This window comes from Thalassophryne amazonica, chromosome 2, assembly GCF_902500255.1.
Source record: "Thalassophryne amazonica chromosome 2, fThaAma1.1, whole genome shotgun sequence".
Taxonomy (NCBI): domain Eukaryota; kingdom Metazoa; phylum Chordata; class Actinopteri; order Batrachoidiformes; family Batrachoididae; genus Thalassophryne; species Thalassophryne amazonica.
In genome coordinates this window covers 119,641,147-119,661,877 of record NC_047104.1, presented here as the reverse complement: position 1 = coordinate 119,661,877, position 20,731 = coordinate 119,641,147, and the positions used below count along the sequence as shown (strand labels likewise).

The 20,731-nt window shown below is 40.9% G+C and overlaps 1 protein-coding gene across 1 annotated transcript; it reads right to left on the bottom strand.

Moving 5' to 3' along the window:
* Positions 1 to 1,444: 1,444 nt before the first annotated feature.
* Positions 1,445 to 16,659, bottom strand: LOC117529850 (potassium-transporting ATPase subunit beta-like). Its single transcript, XM_034192729.1, has 7 exons — positions 16,379 to 16,659; positions 4,882 to 5,010; positions 4,683 to 4,796; positions 4,396 to 4,601; positions 4,205 to 4,267; positions 3,992 to 4,084; positions 1,445 to 2,136 (listed from the first exon to the last, which is right to left on the bottom strand). Exons 1-7 carry the CDS (start codon positions 16,488 to 16,490, stop codon positions 1,978 to 1,980), a joined length of 876 nt encoding a protein of 291 aa, XP_034048620.1. The 5' UTR covers positions 16,491 to 16,659; the 3' UTR covers positions 1,445 to 1,977.
* Between the last annotated feature and the right edge of the window lie 4,072 nt (positions 16,660 to 20,731).

Below are 20,731 nucleotides of genomic sequence, written 5' to 3'. Positions count from 1 at the left end.
TATTTTCAGCTGTTCCATCCTCTGCAGCAACATGAAAAGCAGCTGCGTCCTCTATAGGTGGCATGGAGTACTGCGCCAAGCACTGGAAAACGTATGTCGACAGGAGTAAGTCTTGATCAAAGTGTGTGTGTTCTGGCAGTAGGAGATCTGGCGATTGGAGAAGGTGAGAAATGGACTGGAGTCCTGAGGAGGACACTGGGTACGGGAGGGAGGAAACAAAGGCAACATTGGGGAGGACGCAGCGAGGATGGTGGAGGCCTCCTGCTAAACATTGTTCACGGGAGTTTCATCTGCTGGGGTGAAGGTGTCTGGGGAGGGCATAGCATGGACTGGCTGTTGTTGGAGGATGGAGGCATCAAAACTGGTCATGTTGGGGTCAAAGTAGTTATTGTCAAGCTGATTGTGTTCGACGTCCACCACATCAAGCACCGTTGTGTCTTCTGAGTAATTTTTCATCATATAAAAGCACAAAACAAAATATGTAATAGGAATTTTTTTTTTTTCAATAGGCTGGTAGGGGGTCAATTGAATTATACAAGGGTCAAAATTTTAAAATGCTCCAGTCATATTGAGAACTATACCACCTTATTCGTCTGATCATAACGATTCCAAAAAGGTGTAGTTTGGACTATCTATGACAGAATGTTATGGAGTTATGGGGTAAAAACAGCAAAAATGGTGACAAAGGTCAGTTTCAGTTTGTAGAGGGGTCAAAAGTTAAAGTTACTCCAATTTTGGTACAAAGTGATGCAAATTATTGGTTAACAGGGTTTTAAAAAGGAATAGTTTGGACCATTATTTAGTTATCACATTACAGGATAATATACGTCATAGGTTATAGAATCTAAAGGACGTTGACATTGTTTGACTTTTACTTTGGGCAGTAAACATTCAACACTGTCAAAACAATTACATTTAACAAGTCTAGAATATATAAACTGTTCACTTTCTGAAATACCTGACAAAAAATATTAAAATTTCATCACATTATATATATATATATATATAAAATTCCCCCTGTATATGGAAATAAATAAAGTGGACATTATACCTGACAATAGTATGGGAAATTGAGTTTGAACATTTTTAGCCAAGCTCTGTGTTAAACCATGGTCACAACTGTCTGTGACTAAATCTTCGCACCCAGTATAATCTCTTCTTTAAAGTGCACAGAATTTCCTTTCCAAGAGGTGTCATTCAAGGAACCCCATTGAGTAATCTGCAGCAGACGAGACAGGAGGATGTATGTATGTGTGTGTGTGTGTGTGTGTGTGTGTGTGAGCATTCCTGTATGATGTAAGCAGATGACCCACAAAGTTTGTAGTCAGCAGATTTATGAGATCATCATCATCATCATCATCCTATTAGCAGGGTGCTCCAGCGCAGTGTAAAGGAATAACTGAGGTACACTGGGTTTGTTCTACAGTTGTTGCCTTTATTTATTTTGAGAACAGAGTCAAGAAAAAGTAAAACATATGACTTGAATTGGTCACGTTTCATCACACTGAAAATTGGACGTACACTTAATTTTTCAAATATGTAACACATGATTTCACACGTCACTTCCTGCACTGACCTTTGCCTAAAATGCATTTGAACATGTGGCGTCGTCTTTCCCTGTCAGGTCTGTACATGTTGAACAAGTTCAGATTGAGGTTGACTTGTTCGGAACCAGAATGTGGCTTTCACTGGTCTCATCTGGATTACCGTGTGCTTGCAGACGGGCTAATGTCTACTTAGTGTCCCTCTTAGTGTCCCTCAGCTTTGTCTACACTAGGTTACATAATTACCAAGAGTAATGTATTAAAATATTAATGGTGTGGTAAAACAAAACCCAGATCGTAACATGATCGCCCAACAAAGAATGAAAAGCCACGTTTATAAATGTACAATAAAGCAAACAAAGTTTAAAGTGTTCTCCGAGAACATCTTCTATTGACGAGTTGTCACATGATTAGGTACTCGTTTTATATCCTGTCATTTCAGAGCTTGGAGGTTGAAGATGACCTTTCCCTCGTAGGGGTCATGGATGTTTGTATAGCAGATCTTATCAGCCACCACCCTGCACTGGATCTTGGCTTGCTTCTGGCCGACCAGGCTGAACCGAACCGCTACCAGCGGGTTGACGTAGGTAGGCTAAACACAACAGGGAAACAAGCAGCCAAGCACACATTCACAGTACTTAGTTTAATCTGTGCGATTGTTACAGCGTCTGGACTATTCCAAGGCTCCGAAAAGCCGAGGCATGCACCCTGTACAATCAAGAGTGAACAGACAGAAAAAACAGATTGATAAATGCACTTTGTTAACATGGGAACTCAAAATAACGAAAGGCGTCAGATAAAAGGTTATATTTTGAATTATAAGCAGTCTTGTTTGAACTCTGTGTGATATCGTGGGATTTGTCCACTTATGGGGACAGCCGCTCCCGTTGTCCAATACATACACAGAATAACTTCACTTGGAAAAATGGTGTACTGTTGTGTTTTCGGCTGCAATTACCGAAGCAGTCACGAAAAGTGCAGGGTTTTTTTTCAGTTCCCAGTGGAAAAGGGAAGACGAGGCAAATGGGAGACGTCTTATCAGAAAGTGTTAGCCTACACAGCTAACCAGAGTAGCTACATTCTCTCGCCTGCAAAACCGCCTCGATACGCTATTGAGCTCCATAAACAAACCGCAACACATGTCCACTTTCCCACCACATCGTCATTTTTTCTTTGCATTTTCACTTTGTTTGCACATAATTTACCCAAAGACGCAGAGAAAATGCTGTGTTATTTTTCCCCCGGAATTAGAGAAATTACATCATATGCGTCATATTTTACCCCTTTAGTGCCCACCCTCAAATGAGACTGCGGCGCTGTGAGGTTCTGGAGACCACACATAGTGGAGTTGTTTGTCTTTCAGATGTCCATGGATCCACATTGGGATTTGGCACAAGCTTTACACTGGATACCCTTCCTGACACAACCAGAAGGCCTCCTTTTCCTTCCCTTCACAGTGACCTACTCATCACCCTCTCACTCTTACTCACATTCAGTTCTCTGGCTTTGCTCCCCTTTACTGTCTCTTCCAAATCTCTTACAGACATTTACTTGTGTCTGGAAGAGATAAAATGTATTTTCCTTTTGTAGTTCCATCTCTGTCAATCTATTGATCCATCAAAGCTGCTATAGTTCAAGCTGCAATCAATGGAAACAACTGAACAAACCTGGGTAAAAATTTGCCAGATTTCAGAATTGTATACTAGTCTTGAATGAGGTCAAAGAGGTTTGTGTGTACACTTTTGAAAGCATTATGGCCGGTGTTTACCCTTCCATAGGTTTGGCGCAATAGCTTCATTCTCTATATTCGCTTATTTCAATTAAGGGTCACAGAGGTGAGAGGAGCTTTTTCCCAGCAGTCACTGGGGGTGAGAGCAGTGGGTACATCCTTGAAGGGCCGCCAGACCATTGGTAGGGCCACATGGAGAGAGACAAACACATTCAATTCAAAGGACCTGCATGGGAGGAAGCGGGAGGGGACCTACACAAATACGGGGAGAACGTGCAAACTGCACACAGAAAGGACCAGGTGGGAAACAATCTCAGGGCCTCGTCACTGTGAGGAGACAGTACCAACCACGTGGTTGACAGCTGTTTAAATATCCAAATGTCCTTAGTTCATTTATGTTTGCAGTCCAGCAGTAGCCATAGGATGAGCTACAGCACCATCTATTAAATGAAAGATAAGGCTGAAATGTTGTGCAATTAAAACATTTGCAATCTTTACTGTCAAGGATTGTTATTTTAATGTTTTTTATTGATTGATTTATTTTTATTTGGATTATTTACATTGCAAGAAGTGGGTGTAGGGGTTTGGTAGAGTTAGGGGTTCCAGTGTGTGCTCTACTAGTTTGTATTAAACTCAGGGTGCTTGTTGAGTTTGCCACATGTTATTACAATGGCACAATGAAATAGATTGACACTGTCATGGCTATTTTCTCTTTTACCTGTGCCAGATTTCCATAGTAAGGGAAGTAAGAGAGATCCATAATTCCACCTTCAGGGAAATACTCGATTTTATCCACATTGTCTTGCCCCTCCTGTATATGAACATGGGTTAAAATAATGATAATAACAACAACAATAATAATAATAATGCATGTTTGAAGAAAATATAAATGTTGATTATATTCTTCAATCAGTGAATCATTTTTACTCACCAGTATAGTGCAGTTGACATACGGGGGGAGCTTAGTGTTGTTTGAGGGCAAAAAGTTAATTATCTGCAGATGGAAGAAATCACACCTTTATTAATTTACATGTGTTGTGTAAACTGCATACTTTAACTCCAGTGTCCAGTCATTTTAAGCCATATCCATGTGCAGGAAGTATATCCAGTGATTAAACGTACTCTGTTCATCTTAATGATGACACAAGGCATGGTACAGTTGTAGCCAAAGGTGGGGTCAACAAGTCCTGAGCAGGCTCCCAGCATGCTTTGCTTGAAGGGGCACACCCACTTGGTGTTTTGAGGGGTAGAGAAGCTGTTCTGGATGAAGTACTTGCCCTTAGTGCAGTTATAGTTATTGCACTGCTGCTGTATGGTGTCATTGTAGGCTGAAAGACAGAAGTTGGTAAAAAGACGTTAAGAGAACATGAAGTTGGGCAAATTGATGCGGCTGATGTTGAACCACTAACGTTTAAGGAAGTTTAGAAGGATGTTGGACATTTTCATCCAGCTGGCCTTGTTTGAGGTGTTGTAGGTGATTTGAATCTCCTCATCTGAATATGTGTTGGGCCAAACCATAACGCCTGAACAGACAAGAAACGCAGAGCTGACCCACAGGCACGAAGGCATCGTCTTTATCTGTTCATTAAGGCTTTACTGTTGTGTTACCCGGAGACTTCAGCCGATCCTGGTAGTCTGGGGCATACGGGTTCAGAGTGTACATGAGAACCCAGATAGCCAGAGAAAACAGGGCGGTCATCACCACGTAGAATGCCACATAATACAGGCTGATGTACACTGTGTGTGTGTGAGAGAGAGAGAGACGGGAACTAGAATCAGAATCAGAATCAGAATCAGAATTTCTTTATTGTCCCATAAAGGGAAATTAATGTTGCAGCAGGAGCACACAAAGGACAAGGTACACAAAGATAACAATATCAACAGTGAAAATAAGACCCAATTAAAAGTCTAAAATCAAACATAATAAATAAATAAATAAATAAATAATAATAATAAAATAAAAACAGTAAAAACAATACCCATACAATGTCAAATATTCAATCCAGAGTCCATGCCAAAAACAAAAGTATTGCAAAAATGCAATATGTGGATGTGCAAATAAGCAATAGTAGTGCAAAATAAACAACATCAAAGGCTAATTGCCATTGAGTAATAAAATTGCACTAGGGATAAACGAGACCTGAAATCTTTTAGTCCTCCTCATAGGAGCCCTAAAACGACGGCCTGAGGGCAGAAGCTCAAACTCTTTTTTCAGTGGATGATTAGAATTAATACAGAACTAATTTATACATGTATATGTGGAATGACCTGTCTTTGTATCAGAAACTCTGCTTCAATCTTACTCTTAAAGAATGGGTGTGTAGTTTAGTTTTAGACCAGGTGGTGCACTCACATTGACTCCACGAAAATCAGATGGCAATGTGTTTTTTTGTTTATTTATAAGTAAATACCTTCACTCTGAGGAGTTTAAGGTTGGCTGAACATGATAAAGAAGGTTAAATATGACTTTGCTAGACGTCAAGGTGCCCCGTGTCGAGGTGAGCTCAGTTTAAACTGATTATAAGATCCAACACAGAAGAAAGACAAAACACAGCTTATCACAAAACCGGGCTTATCGCCCTCTGTATATACCCTGCTGTTGATATTAAAAGGACAAAAAAAAAAGTGCTCCAGATATGTTCTGTTTGTACAGGTTCTGTTATGTGTATGGTACTTCTTTAAGAATAGTTCACCTAAAACCAGGACAGGAAAATGACTTTACTTTTGATGTCCCCTCACCATATATCTCGACCTCCTTGGAGGTTAAATCCGTTGCTACTTGCTGACTTTACCTTCTCTAACTATATTTCATCTGCTATCAATAACTTTTTAATTACAAATAAATCTGATGCCACCTCAAATATTTTATTATGGGAAACTCTGAAGACTTATCTTAGAGGTCCAGGTCCAGGAGAGTGAGACAAAAAGACCTTACTCCAGATGTTTTAAAACTTAACCATCAGTATGCTGAGAAACCTTCCCCGGTTGTTTATAAGCAATATCTTATTTTGCAACTTGAGTTTGACTTGACCTCGATGAATGAAGCTGGGCAGTTGTTACTACAGTCTTGTGGTAACTATTATGAATATGGTGATAAAGCTACTCACGTATTGGCTCACCAACTCAGGCATCACACTGCCACCTGCGCCAAATTGTACAACTAAAAAAATACATCAGGTACTTTGACATTTGACCAAACTGAATGAAATTAATTCTGTTTTTAAAATCATTTTATGCCACTTTTGTCCCAACTCTATAGATGTGCAGAAATTTCTTGATGACCTAGAAATCTCTGCAGTTGATACTTTAAAAGCAGGAGAAGTTGATGGTCCCCTTAACCTGAAAGAGATTTTATCCTCAATTAAATCATTACAGTCAGACAAATCACCTGGCCCTGATGGATTGCCTTCTGATTTTTCTAAGACCCATTACTTTTGTCACTTTCTGAGGAATCATTGGAACAGGGTTCAACCCCCACAACACTGAGACAGGCCTCCATTTCGTTACTGCTCAAGGAAATAAAAGATACAACTTCCTGAGCTTCTTACAGACCTATTTGCCTCCTTAATGTAGATGTGAAAATTTTGACCAAACTGTTATTGTCCCGTATATACGGAATCCTCCCATCTATTTTTTCAAATGAACAGAATGGTTTTATCAAAGGAAGGCATTCCTTTTTTAATATACATACCCATTTCAATATACTGAACTCCAAACACCATATTATTCTTCCTGACGAGGTAATTTCATTGGATGTCTACAAAAGCATTTAATAGGGTGGAATGAGAGTACCTTTTTGCAGTCCTGAAGAAATTTGGTTTTGGCGATAGATTTATTTCTTAGATTTGTCTGTTATATACTTCCCCCTAACTTCTGTCTGTACCAATAATGTAAACTCTGACTATTTTACTCTGTCATGTGGTACACATCAAGGTTGTCCCCTCTCCCCTTTATTTTTTGCTTTAGCAATAGAGCCACTAGCAATAAGTCTCAGAACCTCTTCCTTGTTCCAGGGCATGACACGTGGAAGTACAGAACATAGGGTTGCTCTGTATGCAGATGACTGAACTAATGAATGAATGGACTAATTGGCTTCGTGACACATGCTTGCCTATAAATGTAGCTGCACAGCATCTCAGACAAACTGATCTTCCTTCCCATCTGACATATTCTGGTTTTAAGTACTTGGGAGTGAAAATGAATGTTTTACCCAGGTTTTTATACCTTTTCAGTGCATTCCTCTGTTCTTACCCAAAACCTTTTTAAAATCTATTTATCAAACGATTTCCTCATTTATATGGGAAGGTAAAAGTCCAAGAGTATGTAAATTATTGTTATAATAATATTGGCCTGGTCTGTCTTTACCTAATTTAATGTTTTCTTACTAGGCAGCTAGCATTCAAAAATACATTTACTTTTTAAAAGATCTTCATGCAACATGGTGTGAGTTACAAGCTCAGTTGTGTTTATCTACATCTCTCCCAGCTTTATTATTTTTGTCTCTCCCTGATAATCACATCTTTCCTCCATCCTTGTTAGAAGCTACATTTTAACTATGAGGTAAGAAGGGAGATTCCGTGATCTTTTTTAAGGATAATACCTTTCTTAATTTTACTGATTTGTCTTCTTTACATGGCCTGCCCTTATCTCACCAATTTTTTTTCTTTGTTTTTTTTTTTTGTTTTGTTTTTTGTTTTTTTGGTTTTTTTTTTTTAATAGACGTGCTTTTTTTCCAGAGTTCCCCATTTAGCCCCCTAAACATGCTTGGGAGGACCTCTTTGAACTTATGCCCAATAAGAATGCTCTTATATCGTGAATATATAATCTTGTTCTTTCAATGGACAATCATCCAATCAATAAAACTATCTGTAATTGGCAACAAGAGCTAAGTCTGGAGTTCGGGGAAGGTTTGCGGGATAAGGCTCTAGACATGATTCGTATGTCATCATCTTGTGCAAGACTTTCCCTAATTCAGTTTAAAGTAGTACACAGACTGTATTTATCAAAGTCCAAATTATCCAAAATTATGGTAAATGGACTGCATTTATATAGCGCTTTTCCATCTGCATCAGACGCTTAAAGCGCTTTACAAGTAATGCCTCATGTTCACCCCAATGTGAGAGTGCCCTCATACAAGGTACTCACTACACACCAGGAGCAACTAGGGGATTAAGGACCTTGCCCAAGGGCCCTTAGTGATTTTCCAGTCAGGCTGGGATTTGAACCGAGGATTCTGTGGTCTCAAGCCCAAGGTTTTAACCACTAGACCAGGGGTGGGGAATTTGTTCCAGAAAGGACCAAGCGGGTGCAGGTTTTCTTTGCAGCCACTGACTCCACCAGGTGATTTCACTGATTAATATCAGTTTGAGTAGATTTTTTAAAACATTTAATTAGCTTATAATGGCCAAATCACAGCAAAAGCTGTCCTTGAGACGGCTTTTGCTGTGAAGATGGAATCAGTTAATCAGTAAATTTAATTAAGTCTAAGTTAAATTAACTCTAATTTAAGTCTTTTTTTTTTTTTATTTCCCCAACATCAACCATATTGGATTTTGTATTTTGATGTTATCTCTCATGTTCTTGGAGTCAGTCTTGATGGAGCCTTGTCCACTGATCACTATTTTTCCTGGCATCCCCACTGTGTCCTTTATCAAATTGCAGGCAGGTGAAATTGCCTTTGTCTCATTGCTAGCACAAGGCAGAATATTATTATCCTGGAAAGATCCACGTCCCCCATACATTTCGTTATGGTTGAAAGATCTTAAAAAAAAAAAAAACTTGAAAAAAATCAGGTTTAGACTCGGGGGGGGGGGGGCCTGATGGGTATCTAAAGTTGTGGCAACCTTGTATCGCCTATCTTAGATATGAGTTTTTTTTTTAACTGAAAACCTTTGGACCTGATTTAACTGATTGTCATGGGTGTGTGTGTGTGTGTGTGTGTGTGTGTGTGTGTGTGTGTGTGTGTGTGTGTGTGTGTGTGTGTGTGTGTGTGTGTGTGTGTGTGTGTGTGTGTGTGTGTGTGTGTGTGTGTGTGTGTTTTCAGGTTGCAGCACATATTTGTTTGTACTTTAAAAAGATGTGCTAGTGTTTTAACTTTTGCTATATATATAGATAGATAGATAGATCTATATCTCTATATCTATATATAGAGATATATATCTATATCTCTACATATAGAGAGAGCTATATATAAAACTTTAAAAAATTAATTTGACCAATGCTCTATAATTTTCTCATTCACATATTGGACAAAGATGATCTTTTGCTGCTATTTTAATGGTCAAGTTGAATTGTTCTTGACAGACAAAATAAACACTGGTGAAACTCATAATAAGACACTTTTTTCTGAGACGTTGATTGAACAAGGTGGTCATTTTTTCAGAGCTATAGCGTGTAGGAGTTGGTCCCGTCTAGTGGTGACGGTACAGACTGCATTATGCCATCACTGGTCAAAATTTTGTTTCCCTTCACATTTTTGGCAACAAGGATCCATGCTCCCTTGCCTTCTCTTGCGATAAGCAACATGTATGACCCTCTGTTTGATATAAGTTTATGGTTCTGAAACTTGTTGGACAATGTAAAGTGGAGCAGCCCCTGATTCTGTTTGTTTTTCTTCAGTTTTCCACTGGCCTCCATGAGGGAGCCCACTCACATGTAGATATGATGGGTAGGGCTGTCACGATTAGGAATTTCTGAAGACGATTAATTGTCAGACAAATAATTGCGATTGATGAATATATTGTCTATTTTTTTCTTTTTTCCCTTCTTTATATTCTACTATCGTAGTATAATTACACAACTCTGGAAGAACGTTTGGCTTCTGTGAGTGGAGAAACTGGGAATAGTGCAACATTTATATTTTTATCTTCATTTTACATAGAGTCCCAACTTTTTCTCATTTGTGGTTGTTTCTGTTGCATTTCTGAAATTGTTTCTCCTCATCAGTCATGTTTTGTGCTTAAACACGACATTAAGGTCAGGATTGAACAAATAAATAAATACCTTTGGAAAATAACAGCTATTAAAGTTCTCACCTGCTTTTTGTGATCTGTGCGTCTGAACATCACCACAGCTTCTCCACGTCAGGGTTTTATTAACTCGTGTATGTGTATTTTTTTCTCAGTTCATTCATATATTCATATATGATATATTCATTATTCAGATACAGCTGTTCAAACCACTAGAGAGCTGCGTGTCGTCAGAGCGAGCTGCGAAAAGTTTGTACCTGAGTTTTCAGAGGTGGTGTATGTAGTTGCCATCTGCCACGCCGGTGTTTGCCAACCCGGACAGTGGGAATACCACCTCAACCGGCAACTTAGCCCCGCGACTGGACAGCAACAACGTCCGAGGCCCAACGTGGTGAATTCACTGAGGCCACGCGCTGCGTCATTAAAGCCGTGCATCACGAGTGCCGCTTCCCCGAGGCCTCGTGCAGCCACCGCGGATCCATCAGCGCGGAAACACCGAGGCCGCGCGGCACCAGCGCAGTGCAGATCCATCCCGGTGACAAACAACGCAGGCTGTTAACATCGGCGATCGTCAAGCTGCCCATAAGCCGACCATGGGGCCTAAGAAGGTTCTGACAGCGGAGGAAGGTGACGATATTAAAAAATCTCTGGACTGTCTATCAGAGATTTCTGTTGTGAAGCAGCAACAGAAATCAATCATGGATCTGGTGGAGGAGGTGAAGGCATTACGGCTCCAGAACGCCGAGAAAGACCGGCATCTGGTGCAGCTGGAAAATAGAGTGGCTGAATTGGAGCAGTACACCAGAATCAACGACGTCATCATCACTGGTCTTCACATCAAACCACGGTCCTATGCACGGGCGGTAACAGATGAGAGCGTAGGGGAGCCCAGTGAACAGGAGGTCAGCTCTGTGGAAAAACAGGTTGCTGATTTCCTCCTATCTAAAGGTATAGAAATGGATTTAAATAACATTGAAGCGTGCCACCCTCTGCCCCGGAGAAATGATGGTGATAAACGAACCGTCATCATGAGATTCATCAACAGAAAACACAAAACAGCACTGTTAAAACAAGGAAGAAAACTGAAAGGGACAAACATATTCATCAATGAACATCTCACCAAACGGAATGCCGACATCGCCAGGAAAGCACGCTTCTTAAAGAAACAGGGAAAAATCCAGCACACATGGACTTCAAACTGTAAAATATTCATCAAACTGAACGGATCACCAGAACAAGCAAAAGTCATGGCAATAAGGAACATTGAGGAGCTGGACAAATATGAACAATAGGTATGAGGACTCAAACACATCACAGCACCATGATGCAGACTGGAGCAACCCACTCATCCACATCATCTACACCCGGAGACAAGAGAGACATAATGACTAAGGATAATGATCCGTTTATTTCTGCCCAGGAGCTCTGTCTAGATACATTTAATTATAATAACTCTGCTAACCGCCCCTTCGAATCTGAAAATGATCCTGATACCTTTTTCAGTGAGAATATTGTGAGACAGTGCAAATATTTTACAGAAGAACAATTCAAAAATTATAAAATCAATGATGAAGATTTTTCAATTATACATTTCAACAGCAGAAGTCTTTCTCGTAATCTGTGCACTATTAATGATTGTTTGAAAACATCCAAAAAATGTTTTTCAGTTATTGCAATTTCAGAAACATGGTTAAATGAGGATAATAAAGATCTGGTATATCTTGATGGTTATGAATTGTTCCTGGTTAATAGGCAGACGAGAAGGGGCGGAGGCGTTGCATTGTTTGTAAGGTCAGATTATAACTATAAACTCATTAACAACATGTCATTTACAGTGGACAACATCATGGAATGTGTTACCATAGAAATTACATCTATAAACTCCAAAAACATAGTTGTTAGTTGCATTTACAGAGCTCCTGGGACAAATATTGACACCTTTGAAGACATTATCTTAGGAATGTACAACAAAGTCAACAGAAATAAGCATTTATTTGTCTGTGGACATTTCAATATAGATTTTTTAAACCCTCACAATCATCCACAAATTACCTCATTTATAAACACCTTGTACTGTTTAGGACTGTTTCCAACCATCATTCATCCTAGCAGAATAACTATGGATACAACAACTCTCATTGACAATATTTGAACTAACGTTATATCCGGTAATCTTAGTGGGGGACTACTGGTCAGTGATATCAGTGATCACTTGCCAGTTTTCTCAGTCTTTGCATTGGAGGGTTGTTGTAAGTATTGAAGCAATATCAAATTCATGAGTAGAAAAGTAACACCTGAAACAATTGATAATTTAAGGGAGGATTTATCAAGTCAGAATTGGTCAGATGTTTTTGTTGATGATGTTGGCAGGTCATATGATGCTTTCATTTCCATTTTTTCCAGTTTGTATAATAAACACTGTCCATTTGTTGACAAAATATACAGAAATCAATATAGCAATAAACCATGGATAACTAAGGGGCTTCAGAGGGCATGTAAAAAGAAAAACTTACTATATAAACAATTCATAAAACTACGAACTAAGGAAGCTGAAAGTAAGTATAAAACATATAAGAATAAGTTAATCAATATCATGAGACTCAGTAAAAAAATATATTATAATGAGTTACTTGTCAAAAATAGAAATAACATCAAAAACACATGGAACATATTAAATGAAATAGTAAAAAAGAATAGAGTAACTAGAGATTACCCTTCATTTTTTCAGAGTAACAACTACATCACGATTGATAACGACGAGTCTATTGCTGAACACTTTAATGAATACTTCGTTAATGTGGGTAAAAATCTTGCCAGTAAAATTGACTCATCAACTAATAACTTCTGGGTAAATAATTCAACGTTTAACAAATCTGTTTCAATGTTCATTGGTGGTACTCATGAAAAGGAAATACTTGATCTGGTTCATGGTTCAAAAAGTAAGAAATCGACTGATTTTAATAATTTGGATATGGCTTTATTAAAAAAAGTTATTGATTGTATAGTAAAACCGTTCAATTATATTTGCAATATGTCACTAAGTACTGGTAAATTTCCTTCTCAAATGAAAATAGCCAAAGTAATTCCTCTGTTTAAAACTGGTGACAAACACACATTTTATAATTATAGACCTATATCACTCCTGCCACAATTTTCCAAAATTTTGGAAAAAATATTTGCTAAAAGATTAAATGATTATTTACTGAAGCATAACATCATTTGTGAAGAACAATATGGATTCAGAAGGTCTCGAACTACATCACATGCTTTGATGGACTTTGTGGAAAGTATAGCAACTGCAATTGACAATAAACAATACACAATAGGTGTTTTTTTGATTTACAGAAAGCGTTTGACACAATTAACCATGGAATACTATTAATTAAACTGCAGAAATATGGAATCAGAGGTCTGGCATATGAATGGATAGCTAGTTATTTACAAGGCAGATTTCAGTATGTTCAATTCAATAGTACAAATTCTGAACTCAGGGATGTCACATGTAGGGTGCCGCAGGGCTCAGTGCTGGGTCCTTTGTTGTTTATAATCTATATAAATGATATAAGTTGGGTGTCGAGTTCACTGAGATGTGTCCTTTTTGCGGATGATACAACTGTGTTCTGTAGCGGTGAAAATCTTGAACAGCTTCTGGACATAGTGGAGAAAGAAGTGGAAAAATTTAAGGTTTGGTTTGACGCTAATAAGTTGTCACTCAACCTTGGGAAAACTAAATGTATTATATTTGGAAATAAACAGGCACCCAAATGTAAAAATTTAACTATAAACAATAAGGAAATTGAGTTAGTAACAGAGAATAAATTTTTAGGTGTTATAATTGATAATAAACTTAGCTGGAAACCACATACAAATTATGTGAAATCAAAATTGTCAAAAACTATAGCCATTTTGTATAAAGCCAAAGACCTACTGCTGCAAGAAGGGTTACTTACTTTATATCATTCTCTGATGGTACCATATATGACATATTGTGTTGAGTCATGGGGAAACACTTACAAATCAAATACCAATCCAATATTCCTTTTGCAAAAACGAGCCATACGAATCATCTGCAATAAACAATATCGTGAACCAACTCATTCTCTATTTGTGCCTTTAAATTTATTAAAATTCATAGATTTGGTCGATTACATTACAATTCAAACTTTATTTCGAGCGAAAAACCAAGCCTTACCGAGACATGTCCAGAGTCTGTTCCGATTGAGGGAATCCAGATATAGTTTAAGAGGTTATGCAATTTTTATGAAACCACCAGTAAGAACAAATGTAAAGGGTTTTTGTGTGTCTGTGGTTGGGGTGAGGAAATGGAACAAATGTTCAACAGAGGTTAGAATGAGTAGTACCTTAGTAAGATTTAAGAAACTACTCAAAAAGAACATTATGTCTAAGTATCATAAAGAAGCAAATATAATTTGATTTATATGGAATGTTCAATTTATAAGTGGGACTTATTGTATATTTGAATGTGTGGGTATGTATATGCGTATGTAGATATATAGATATGAGTAGATGTATATGTATATAAGTGACTGTGTATATGTATGTATATATTTATGTTTGTAAAGTATATACGTATGTATATCGATATATATGGCACAGCCCAAGCAGAGGGTCACCCCCAAGAGCCTGGTCTGCTTGAGGTTTCTTCCTTATAGGGAGTTTTTCCTCACCACAGTTGCCTAGTGCTTGCTCTGGGGGTTGGTAAGGTTAGTCCTTACTGGCGTAAAGTGACTTTCTTGTGATCTGGTACTATATAAATATAATTATAAGTGAATAGTATATTGATGTGTATGTCTGTGTGTCGACATGTAGTAGTGAATTTGTATTTATGTAAATATGACTGATTAGAATTGTTGGACTTGTACTAGCAGGGGTGGGCGCTAATAAGCTTTGCTTCAGCTCACACCCTTTCGGACTCACTAGTTTTGTCTGTGTTTGTTTGTGGAATTGTTCATTTTTTTCTATTTGAATATTTTGTGTGCCGAATAAAAAAACTTTGTCACTTTGTCACTTTGTCATATATTATCATTTTTTAATTATGTTTTTAAAGATATTTGACCGTTTATTTCATTTCATGATCTCATAAATTCAGTATACGACGCACACATGGTGTGAACAGGGTGGTAACGGCAGAATCACACCGGAAGAGAAAGTTCAGAGAGAAGTAAAGGCAGCTCCACATTTTGGTTTTGTTTTTTTAACATGTTCACTCGGGTTAAAATCCTCTCTCTGCTCCGCGCTCGCTGCGTGCACTGATGGTTCTCAGGAGACTGTAACGTGTCGTGCCTCCATTCAGGAATCTCCCTCCCCCACCCCTCCCTCGCAGCCTGTTGACTCAGCGCGCGCGCGCACACACACACACACACACACACACCCCGACAGCTCCTTCGGTAAACTCCGCATTTTAGATGGCTTTGAAGAAGACGGTCACTGTTTTAATCGGCCGTCTTATCCAAACGGCAGGACGGATCGCTCCTCAGCCTCCATGTTATTGTCCTGCCTTAAGACAAAAGCGAAACAGAGTGAGTGGGGCTGCAGCACAACAACGTCAGATTCTGAGTCGTTTTATACTTTGTGGATAAAATAAATAATTCACGGTAATCGCAAATATGAAAAATAATCGTGAATATGAAAAATAATCGTGATTGGTGAACATTGTAATAATTGTGACTGCCCTAATGATGGGCTCATTCTAAACTCATGAAAACACTTAGATTCACTGATGCAGGTAACTACCCACTAATGAACAGATGACTGTGAATGCTATATTCTGTTTCTGCTAATAAACACCCCTAAATCCTACTGTTCTACATACAGTCTTTTATCATTAGAATGGCCTAAGGACTGGACCACCCCTCTGAGTCTGGTCTGCTTGAAGTTTCTTTCTCAATAAATAAATAAAATAAATTAAAAAAAAAAAACACCAGAGGGAGTTTTTCCTTACAACTATGTGCTTGCTCAAGGGGTTGGCAAGGCTAGACCTTACCCATGTGAAGTGCCTTGAGGCAACATCGTTGTGATTTAGCGCTACCACCGCCAATGATAAATAAGAGCTTCACCAAATAGATATTCAACTCACTGACTGCTGATTAATTGATCAAGCAGCTTTTAATTCTTACCCCATTTCTCTGGTGTTCTTCCCATAAATGTCCCATTCTCTGAGTTCCAGACAAAGTTGCCAAAGTCTTCACAGCGTTGACCACAAGTCCGTTTCTCCTTCAAAGTGGCCATGTTGAAGTTTGCAGTTTTTTTTTCTCCACTGGACTTGAATCTACCCTTTCTGTTCTTTCTCTGGCTGAGAAACAAAAGGCGATGTTTGTTTCCCTACGGTTCCTTGTGTTCAGTTGACTACCACCTCATGCCCGGTCTCATTCTCTTTAATTACTAAGACTCCCTTCAGTCAGTCCACAGCATGCCGTGTGGGTGATCTCATATTCAGCATTTATAAGGCCAAGATAAACTGGGCGTGTGGCAGGTATGGCGGCTAAGGTAGGTCACTGCAGGAACACTGAAACTTTGTTTTTCAGTACTGATGCCCTTTACTTTGCTGAGACGTTGGGATAACCTTGAGCAGTTAAGACAGACGACACTAAGAGTGTGTTTGGTTATTAACGTCTTACTGAGGTTGAAACTGCGCATATATGGCTTGCTCAGGCTTAATGGAGTACAACTTTAGAATGACACAAAACTGCAATCTCGGTTACAGATGAACTCAGAGTATTTTTTTTTTTTTTTTTACATTTTCTTAATCTGTGTAGGGTGATACTGAAGAAAACACTTAACCAGTATACCTACACTGTAAAACTCAATGAGTTAGTTGAACTCAAACCATTTAAGGAAACCGATTGCCTTAAACCAGTTGAGTTTGCCAGCTTAAATAAAATAATTTTCAAAAATTTAATTGTTAAAGTTTTGGTAACTTAACAATTTATAGTTAATTAAACTTATGTAAATCTAGTTTATGTTTTTCAATAAAAAAGTGACAAATTTCTGCCTAAAATATTTGCATTACATTTTGAATTAGATTTTGTGATACGTGATCACGATCAGACTCTCTAACCTCTAACCAGAAGGCTAAAACCCAGGGCTCTGGACTTGTGACCAGGGAATTCTTTTGAGCTGTTGGGAGTGAGGTTTACTAACTACATCTGCACAGCAACACCTGCTGGCCCCTGTTACATAAACTCAATTAAAATGAGTAAATGGAATGCACTGGAAATACATCACTAACACTTAAATGCCCCAAAATCTTAAATGCACTTAAATGAACTGAGTTCTTATGACAACAATTCATTTTTGAGTTAGTTTAATTAATGGAAATGAGTGACTGCTTTTTTCAAAGTTTGAGTTACATTAACTTAATTATCCATCCATCCATCCATCCATTCATTTTCTTCTGCTTTATCCGGAGTCAGGTCTCGGGGGCAGCAGCTCAAGCAAAGCCGCCCAGACCTCCCGATCCACACACACCTCCCCCAGCTCCTCCGGGGGAACCCCAAGGCGTTCCCAAGCCAGCCGAGAGATGTACTCCCTCCAGCGTGTCCTGGGTCTTCCCCGGGGCCTCCTCCCAATGGGAAGTGCCCGGAATACCTCTCCAGCGAGGCGTCCAGGGGACATCTGGAAAAGATGCCCGAGCTACCTCAACTGACTCCTTTCGATGTGGAGGAGCAGCAGCTCGACTCTGAGCTCCTCCCGAGTGACCGAGCTCCTCACCCTATCTCTAAGGGAGCGCCCAGCCACCCTGCGGAGGAAACTCATCTCGGCCGCTTGTACTTGCGATCTCGTTCTTTCGGTCATGAGCCAAATCTCATCAATCAATCAATTTTTTTATATAGCGCCAAATCACAACAAACAGTTGCCCCAAGGCGCTTTATATTGTAAGGCAAGGCCATACAATAATTATGTAAAACCCCAACGGTCAAAACGACCCCCTGTGAGCAAGCACTTGGCTACAGTGGGAAGGAAAAACTCCCTTTTAACAGGAAGAAACCTCCAGCAGAACCAGGCTCAGGGAGGGGCAGTCTTCTGCTGGGACTGGTTGGGGCTGAGGGAGAGAACCAGGAAAAAGACATGCTGTGGAGGGGAGCAGAGATCGATCACTAATGATTAAATGCAGAGTGGTGCATACAGAGCAAAAAGAGAAAGAAACAGTGCATCATGGGAACCCCCCAGCAGTCTACGTCTATAGCAGCATAACTAAGGGATGGTTCAGGGTCACCTGATCCAGTCCTAACTATAAGCTTTAGCAAAAAGGAAAGTTTTAAGCCTAATCTTAAAAGTAGAGAGGGTGTCTGTCTCCCTGATCTGAATTGGGAGCTGGTTCCATGACCATTGGTGAGGATCAGAACGTAGATCGATCAGTAAATCGAGAGCTTTGCCCCCCTACTCAGCTCTCTCTTCACTGCGACGGTCCGATACAGTGACTGCATCACTGCAGATGCTGCTCCGATCCATCCATCCCTCACTCGTGAACAAGACCCCGAGATACTTAAACTCCTCCACTTGAGGCAAGGACACTCCACCGACCTGAAGACGGCAAAGCACCTTTTTCCGGTCGAGAACCATGGCCTCGGATTTGGAGGTTCTGATTCACATCCCGGACGCTTCACACTTGGCTGCAAACCGCCCCAGTTCACGCTGAAGGTCCTGATTTGACAAAGCCAACAGAACCACATCGTCCGCAAACAGCAGAGACGAGAGTCTGTGGTTCCCAAACCAGACCCCCTCTACACCCTGGCTGTGCCTAGAAATTCTGTCCATAAAAATAATGAACAGGACCGGTGACAAAGGGCAGCCCTGGTGGAGGCCAACGTGCACTGGAAACAGGTTTGACTTACTACCGGCAATGTGAACTAAACTAGCCCTTAGCAAAGGACCCCGGACCCCGTACTCCTGGAGCACCCCCCACAGGGTGCCCCGAGAGACATGGTCGAACGCCTTCTCCAGATCCACAAAACACATGTGGACTGGTTGGGCGAACTCCCATGAACCCTCGAGCACCCGATGGAGCATGCAGAGCTGGTCCAGTGTGCCGCAACCAGGACGAAAACCACACTGCTCCTCCTGAATCCGAGGTTCGACCATCGGTCAAATTCTCCTCTCCAGTACTCTGGAATAGACCTTACCGGGGAGGCTGAGGAGTGTGATCCCCCTATAGTTGAAACACACCCTCCGGTTCCCCTTCTTAAACAGAGGGACCACCACCCTGGTCTGCCAATCCAGAGGCACTGTCCCCGATCGCCACGCGATGTTGCAGAGGCTTGATAGCCAAGACAGTCCCACAACATCCAGAGACTTAAGGTACTCAGGACGGATTTCATCCACCTCAGGAGCCTTGCCACGAGGAGCTTTCTAACCACCTCGGTGACTTCGGCCTGCGTAATGGATGAGTCCGCCTCTGAGTCCCCAGTCTCTGCTTCCTCTTCAGAAGACATGATGATGGGATTGAGGAGATCCTCGAAGTATTCCTTCCACCGCCCCACAACATCCCCAGTCAGGGTCAACAGCTCCCCACCCGCACCGTAAACACTGCTGGCGGAGAGCTGCTTCCGCCTCCTGAGGCACCGGACGGTTTGCCAGAATCTCTTCGAGGCCAACTGATAGTCCTCCTCCATGGCCTCCCAGAACTCCTCCCAGACCCGAGTTTTTGCCTCTGTGACCGCATGGGCTGTGGCACGCTTGGCCTGCCGGTACCTGTCAGCTGCCTCCGGGGTCCCACCTACCAACAAAGATAAGTAGGACTCCTTCTTCAGCTTGACAGCATCCCTTACTTCCGGCGTCCACCACCGGGTTCAGGGATTGCCACCGCGACAGGCACCAGAGACCTTGTGACCACAGCTACGAGTGGCCACATCAACAATGGAGGTGGAGAACATGGTCCACTTGGACTCCATGTCTCCAACCTCCCTCGGGATCTGGGAGAAGCTCTCCCGGAGGTGGGAGTTGAAGACCTCGCTGACAGAGGGTTCTGCCAGTCATTCCCAGCAGACCCTCACTATACATTTGGGCCTGACAGGTCTGACCGGCTTCCTCCCCTCCCAGCGGATCCAACTCACCACCAGGTCGTGATCAGTTGACAGCTCTGCCCCTCTCTTCACTCGAGTGTTCGAGACACGTGGCCGAAGGTCAGATGATACGACTACAAAGTCGATCATCGACCTCCGGCTCAGGGTGTCCTGGTGCCACGTACACTTATGGACACCCTTGTGCTCGAACATGGTGTTTGTGATGGACAAACTGTGACTAGCACAGAAGTCCAACAACTGAACACCACTCGGGTTCAGATCGGGGAGGCCGTGCTTCCCCATCACCCCCCTCCAGGTCTCACTGTCGCCGCCCACGTGGGCATTGAAATCCCCCAGGAGAACAATGGCATCCCCAGTCGGAGCGCTATCTACTACTCCTCCCAGGGACTCCAAGAAGGTCAGGTACTCTGCACTGCCCCTCGGCCCGTAGGCGTAGGGACGCGACCC

What these genes read in the sequence shown, in the direction of transcription:
- LOC117529850 (XM_034192729.1), bottom strand. Translation starts at nt 16,490, where the DNA reads ATGGCCACTTTGAAGGAGAAACGGACTTGTGGTCAACGCTGTGAAGAC. An exon ending in GGATCGGCTGAAGTCTCCGG is followed by an intron (nt 4,797 to 4,881) that starts GTAACACAACAG and finishes TTGTCTGTTCAG; the next exon opens with GCGTTATGGTTTGGCCCAAC. An exon ending in CCTTCTAAACTTCCTTAAAC is followed by an intron (nt 4,602 to 4,682) that starts GTTAGTGGTTCA and finishes TCTGTCTTTCAG; the next exon opens with CCTACAATGACACCATACAG.